Below are 7,320 nucleotides of genomic sequence, written 5' to 3'. Positions count from 1 at the left end.
ATAAAAAAGCCACACTTCATACACTGTTCATACTTACTCTTTCTTGTAGTTAATTTGCACCTAAAGCTAGGAATGAGTTGCACAAGTACATCTAAGAGGTACTTCCAGTCTCATGGCTCTGTTGAGAAGGAATACACTTGTATTACCTGAACAAGAAAGTGACAACACTGGGCTATGCAGCAAGCTTGGTGATTTTTAAAAAACCTGCATCTGCTGTTGCCTTAACTTTAGATGCCTTAACTTTTTTAACTTTAACTCCTGTAGCAGGTGGTTCATTAACTGATACCTTAATTAAACTGTGGGTAGCTCAAACAAGGTGTAAGCTATTAGATTGCCCTGTCATTCAGGTAAATTTGAGGGTTCACAGAACTGTTAGGTTTTCATCTCTAAGCTGTGAGATTCTTGCTTGAAGTTTTTCATAATTAATAACACATAATGTGATAATGAGAACAGCTTGCCATGATAGGTGTTAAACATCTGTGGCATGCAAGTGAGAAACAAGGAAAGAAACAGACTTACAGTTCAACTGATGACTTGTGACCTCAATTTCTCATTTTGGTAGAGACCTGCTATAGACCCTTGATAGGTTTCTTCATCTGTGAAAGTGAAGACAATTACACATATGCTGTGAAGACTAATGAGCTACTGATTGTAAAGTATTCCTATCCTGCTTAATGAGCATATGCTGTCACATATCTTTTACTAAATTAAATGTATTTTTGTCAGTGTTCCCTCATCTTAATCAAAATAATTTTCATGTACCCAACCAAGTTGGAATTAGAAATATTTATTAGCTACATAAGGGTATCCATGTTCACAAAGAACCTCATCAAAGGCAGCTGTGCTCTACAAAACCACAGTTCCACTTACCCAGATGCCGCTGGACAAGAACTGCAGCTCACAGCACCTTCATAATTCATTGTGTGTTCTTCAGTATTTTGTCCCAGCATTGAGATTATGTAACTCTGTCTCTTGCGTTTGCTAGCTGTGCCAATTTACAGCAGGTCAGAATCTGTAGCACCTCTCATTTGTAAAACGCTGTTAAAAAGAAATGGAATACTTTCCAATAAATAGCTCTCTTACGATCTGAAATATCCTAACAGGTACCAAAGTAAATGAGAGCTTAATTGCTCCGTTTTGTAATTTATTAGCTGGATGCTCTGAAATCCACTGTGGACAGAACTGCTTCTGATCTGGAGTCTTTGAGAACACAAGTAGCCAATACGAAGAAAGAAATTCAGAAAAAACAAGCCAGGTAAGAAACAGACCTTTAAAAATATCATTTGTAAGGATCAGTAATATAATCAAATCACATTACAAAATCAGTAATATAATCAAATAGGAAAGAACCTTAAATAACGTGGATTATTAAAGCATCCAACTTTCTGAGTACTTCCTGTCCCGCATAGTTTCTGGCACTGGGCAATTTAGGAAATACTCCTGGTAATCCTTGTTTTTAAAGGGCATGAAAAAAGCCTGTAGGGCCTTGGTTATCACAAGCTAAAGCTTATCCTGCTTTATTAGGCAGGTGCTCAGTAAGGTATGCTGCTTGGTTTGGGCAGTGTTGTATATGTGACATACATTTAACTTATTAAACCATGTAATTTTGTTTAGATTAAGCATTCTTAAAGAAAAAAACCTAAGCCTTTCCAATAAGCTGAAGCTTGTGACTGAGGAGACACTCAGTTCAGAAGAGAAAGCTTTGAGGATGGAAGAAATACTAAAGGAAGAAGAAAAAATGGTCAAGGTAAAATGTTTTTATGGTGTTTGCAAATGAGGATTAATTTGAATTTGCAAGCTCTATCTAGAAAAATCCATTTATGCATTGAAATGGAATGTAAGTATTAATACGACACGTAGCTATTTCATCCAGCAATGAGGTATCTGTGTTGGGAAAACTCTGGAGGGAAATAAGTGGTCCTGCTAAATCAGAAGATGAGTCTCCCTGTGTTGACACAGGACACTGGAACTGTCCTTGTACAGATCAGATAGCAGCCCAGTATTTGGACTGCAGCAGTGTGCTGAACAGGGCAGTGACCTCTGACAGCAGCTAAGAGCTACTTACCGCTTCTTGGCTCAACTGAGTTATGTACCAGAATGTGGCAAATTGCTTCTGCTTTGTGACAATACTGAAAAATTACAAAATCTTCTATGTTCCTTAGCTCTTCTGGGAGTCTGTCTCCAAACGTTGTTTTATGGGCTGCTGAGAAGCAAGGGTTCTTGAACCTCCATCCGTTTCCCATCCATAAAGTTGTTCAGGAGTCCTGTCAGGATGACTTTCCAGTAACATTACCACTGAAAAATTCTTGGCTTTAGTAAACCACCACCAAAACTACGAACCTGCGAAGAGCTACGATTTTGGCAAACGGGGGTTAACGAGGATCTTGAAATCTTGTAATCAGATTTGGCTGGCCTAGTCTCTTCAGCACTTTAATTCTACTACGTGATACTCTGATATGCCTAACTTGTGGACTATTAAGTCATTTTGAAAGGAAAATCCCCCTCTGGGAAGTGGCGTGTACAAGCTGGAATACGGTGACTAAAACTTTTCATTAAAACAAAACCCTTACTTGTGTCCCTGTAAGGCTGCTACCCGTGGGGCTAAACCGTTAGCAGGGTTTCTCTTGGGGCGGATAACCGAAGATGACATTGAGCTTGGCAGCTCCAGAGCATCAGGGTAGTATTTTAACTAGGATGGACCGCTGTTGAACAATGTAATGTATTAGTCGGGAGCGTGCTTTCCGTCACCGGTAGACACACGCAGGGCCCTCTGCCGCATTTATTAATTTACTGTGGAGAGGTATTTACGGGAACAAAGGGATGAAGTGTCACCATTCTGTGCTTTAGGTCTGCGATACCTCTCCATCTTCGATCTGTGGCAAAACACCGCTGCACAGTGAAGCGTACTGAGTATCTTCTCTCTATTAACAACCTCACTTAAAGGGAGAGAAACAATTTGTTCAATAAATGAATTTCAATATACATGAAAGACTATGAAATGAAGGTCAAATTGTGATCCAGTTTTAGTAGATGAATTCATTGTTGTCACTAGCTTTGGAAATATACCTCAGAACTGGGCACGTGCATAAAACCAGTTTACTTCTGAAATTAAATTCCTTTGTTCAGGCATGATCCAAAGCCACTGACATCAGTGTAAAAGGCTACAGGCCATTACAATTTTGTATTAAACTTAGACCTGCTTTTTTCCTCCCGAGTTCTGGATTTGGAATTGCACTTACAGCAAGTTCAGCGACAAACAAAATTCTGGGTGGTAGAGATGTGATGATGAGCTCTTTGAGAAAGAGTTATCTTTTGCCATTAGTAAAGCCAAGAAAGATGGTTCACAAGGAAATTTCACAATATACACACATAAAATCAAGAATGAGCACATTTTTGATTAAAGTAGGAAAGTGAATTTACATTCATTTAAATATGCATCTTCCAACTCTGTACCAGACTTGAGCTAAACATAAGTGACATTTTTGCAACAGGTTTGTGATGCCACATCACTGGGATTAGAGATGTACCTTACAGGAAACAAGCGTGCTGGGGGCTGGAGCTTTGGAAGGTTTTGGTTATTTGAGTGAGCGCATGGGAGGAGGGAATAAAAGAATAAAGCTGTTTTCCTTGTTAGGGTTAAAAAAAAAACCAAACAAACTCTCAATTTTGTTTGGTTTCGGTACAATTCAGGTTACCTGAAATGTTTGGCACTGTCTTACTGTAACAGACTACTAAAACCTCACTTCCTGCACTGATTATAGACTTAGACGTTCTGAGACTCTAAGAATGAGGAAGTGATTTAAAAATGTATAATTAATGTTTCAAACAAAATTATTCCAACATAAACACACATACGTACATACATGGGCATACACACGGTTGTAAGTTTTGATAAATCACTGAAAAGCTTTGTATTGTATTTCTCCAAATACTCATATGTACTAGAAACACTTAAGGAGGGTATTTTTGAAAGGATGACAGGAATTTAATTTTCTGAAAGGCTGAGAGAAGTAGCATTCCCATAATGGGAAGAGAGTCATGTAGTAGTAGTAGGCTAGGATCCAGGTTTAAAAAATAAAATTAAAAAATATTATTTTCTCTTTAAGTCAAAGACTTTTCTTGCCAAGCATTCTAAAATCCTATGAAATTCCATGGTCATATTAAAGAATACTGTATTATGTTTTTTCATCTTCCTGTATTTGATTAATAAAGGCAAATACTTCCTCAGAAATCACTTATATTGTTAATTACTACTTAGTCCTTAATGACTGATTTGTCACCAGGAAAAAGAAACAGAAATGAACCAGTTAAAAGAACTACTTTTCAAGAAGACTCAAGAGTTACAGCTGCAGAAGGATAAGGAGAAGTGTGTTCTAGCAGAAATCGAGAGAAGTCGAACATCACTTAAAAACCTTAAGAGTCAACTGCACAGACTTGATGCAGATGCATTAAAACAACAAGAACTGATATATAACCAGGTAAAATATTAACATACTTTCATACATAAACATGACTGTGTCTTGGGTCTAATGAGGGTAATTTGCTTGATTCCTGTAATCCCTGTCAACATCTTACCATTTTGGAAATGCCATGCAGTATAACCTGAAGTCTGAATTTATTTCTGTCTCTAGGTGTATGGCTAGAACCGAAATAACAGGTGATACTATACCAAGTTCCCTTGTTAATATGCTTGTGTATTTTGTTATTTTTTGGATCTGCTGCTTTTCCCACTAATTTCTTAAATCAGTTCTTTACTTTGATCCCTCTGAACCACTGACACCTCAGGGTAAATTTTTAAAGCAATACAAGAGGTACATGCCAAAATCCTGTTATTTACTAATTGGATTTTGTGCTTATTTCCTATGCACCACTTTGAAAATTCACCCTTTTCTATCAGCACCCACTGGTAACAGCAAGATGGCAAGCCCACAGTAAGCCTCCCTACAGCAGACTGCGCCCAGTACGCTTTGTTACTCTTGTAGAGGATTACTCCTGAACCATCACTACACATCACTCATCTACGAATATTTTGCTAATGAGGTCTGTAAGCCATAATTATAAAAACAATAGCCTAATTGGGTGACTGTCCTAAAGCCAACATTCAGATCCAAGTTTATATCCAGTGTTTCAGCTTTATGGGAAGGCTATAATTGCATATCTCAGACTATTAATTCTCTTCAATATTATTTTAACAGGATTTTTATATTCAGCAACTGCAGAGACGGCTGTCACGCTTAGAAGGGGAGGTTAATGCAGATGAAAAACAAGTTTTGGAAGGAAAAGTTGCTGAACTTAAGAAAACCTTAGAAGAAAAGAAAAACACGTATGGTATTTTACATGCGCAGCACAAGAAACTTCAGGTGACTTCCTTAGAACATCAGGTTGCCTGTGTAACGTCTAGAAACCTCTGTGAATTAAGCAGGCTGGGTCTTATTAATTAATAACTTGGTATTAGATTAAAAGAATCTGAACTTTGTGGTACCCATTTGGATACACCTTCCAGAAAAATGGGTCATTATGGTGCAACTGAGACACCTTAGCGTGAAGACAAGCATTGAAACCTAGGGAAGGCAGGCTTAGCTTTCATTTCAAGATGTGCCTGACCACATGCAATGTCTGAGTTTATTGTCAGGACCACGTAGGAGAGTGTTACTCTGTGATGCGACTGCTTACTTTTCCATTTTTCATAAAATGCTAAGTACAGTTGCATTTACAATTGTACAAAGTAACACTACTGAACGGAAGGGCCAGTGTCTGAGTTAGCTGACACGTAATTCAGAAATGACACGTAATTCAGAAATGCTGCTTTTCTGCTGGAGTTCTCCCGTGAGCATTCCGCATGTGCATGCTTGTTCTCTGGTTTCCCAGTAATCATCATCAATTCTCTAAAAACGCACTTACCTTTCCTGTAGATATGAACCAGTCAGTTATTCTGTAGCCAATTTGTAATTTCTTTTTATAAGTGGTAGTTAAGAGAAAATTCGCTGAATTCAGCGAGGGGAAGAGACTCCTTTAACTGGAGAGCCACACAGTAACACGATTCAGTGCTGGGCCACTGGCACCCACGCTTCAGTGGGATCATCAGGAGATGCAAGATCTGGGCAGCGCGCATAGACCAACGCTGAAACACACCTCCAGGAGTTCCTGCATGCTCTGGAGGATTATTGAAGTGTGAACAATGAGTGTCAAAGTCATGGTCAGACACACCAGGGGATTTTTTTTTTTTAATCTAGACCAAAAATACACAATTATATTAGAATTGCTTTTTTGGCCGAAAGATCTATGTTGCATAAGTAACAATTACTCCACTCCAGATAGAACAAGCAATGACATTAATATCGTAACAGCACTCTGCATGAGGACTGCAACGCTCTAGGCACTGTTTGCAGAGCAGCATATGGACACAAGATGATGCTGGTTCCAGGGCTTAAATATCTCTCATTTAAAACTAACTGGTAGCTTTTGCTGCAACCTACATTCACTGAAATAAATGAAATGTAACTTCTTTGGAAACAGAGTGATATCCATTTCATCAAGAGAGCAATGGATAAGACAAGAGAAGAACGAAGTGGTATGATGATCAAGATAAATGAACTAAAACTTTTCAATGAGAGATCAGATCAGGAGTTAAAAAAAGCTAAAGCCCTTAAACAGGTACAGTATTATTTTGCAACTTTGCTAATTCAGGACATGTTTGTTTTTAAAAACACGTAAACTCGTGACTTGATCTGAGGCTGTTGTCTGCCCCCCAGAATGCTACATCGTTTTATTCATCAGAACCCCCTTTGCAGTTTCCTCACTTACACCTTCTGTTTGGGTTATCGATTTAATCACACGTTACTTATACCACAATATCCACCTGTCTGGGTTTTTTTAATGAGAAACAATTGCCTTTAAAATAGAAAATGTATCTACTGTTGAGGGAGGTCATTACCTCGCACTGAATTTTTATCCTCAATCTCTGATGTCAGCTACTAAGTTTGGCCCAGTTTTGTTATTAAATGGTGAGATCTTTTTCAGCAGATGGTTTGGATCTATGTGTATTCCAAATGGAAGTCCTTCTGCCCGTATTTTGATAAAAAGAAAACCCCCTGGTTTCCAATCCCCTAATTACTGCACGTTTATTCCTGCGATAAGCTCTAGCCTACCTGAAGGAAGCACTAAGGTAGCAGAACAATATAGGGTCTAAGTATCAGGGGAAGGAGTTTGCTATCGACTTAACTGGTGCACTTGCTCCTCAGTGAAAACTCCCCCCAAACTGGAACTCTTCTGGGGAGGTGACATTCAAGGGAACAAAAGAAAGAACCTGATGGCAAAGAA

At 38.5% G+C, this 7,320-nt stretch overlaps 1 protein-coding gene across 1 annotated transcript in view; it reads left to right on the top strand.

Annotated features, from left to right (window-relative positions):
• CCDC39 (coiled-coil domain containing 39) overlaps positions 1 to 7,320 on the top strand; it is a gene marked incomplete at its 5' end in the record, with an annotated part of 19,401 nt that overhangs the window by 5,877 nt on the left and 6,204 nt on the right. Inside the window, 5 exons of the mRNA XM_010156911.1 lie at positions 1,152 to 1,255; positions 1,615 to 1,747; positions 4,284 to 4,478; positions 5,196 to 5,360; positions 6,517 to 6,654. Of these exons, the coding sequence (XP_010155213.1) occupies positions 1,152 to 1,255; positions 1,615 to 1,747; positions 4,284 to 4,478; positions 5,196 to 5,360; positions 6,517 to 6,654 (735 nt within the window). The remainder of the gene's footprint in view (positions 1 to 1,151; positions 1,256 to 1,614; positions 1,748 to 4,283; positions 4,479 to 5,195; positions 5,361 to 6,516; positions 6,655 to 7,320) is intronic.

The sequence above is a fragment of the Eurypyga helias genome, unplaced genomic scaffold, assembly GCF_000690775.1.
Source record: "Eurypyga helias isolate BGI_N326 unplaced genomic scaffold, ASM69077v1 scaffold50138, whole genome shotgun sequence".
NCBI classification, from domain to species: domain Eukaryota; kingdom Metazoa; phylum Chordata; class Aves; order Eurypygiformes; family Eurypygidae; genus Eurypyga; species Eurypyga helias.
Note: the sequence above shows the minus strand (reverse complement) of the source record. Positions and strands in the feature narration are given on the sequence as shown.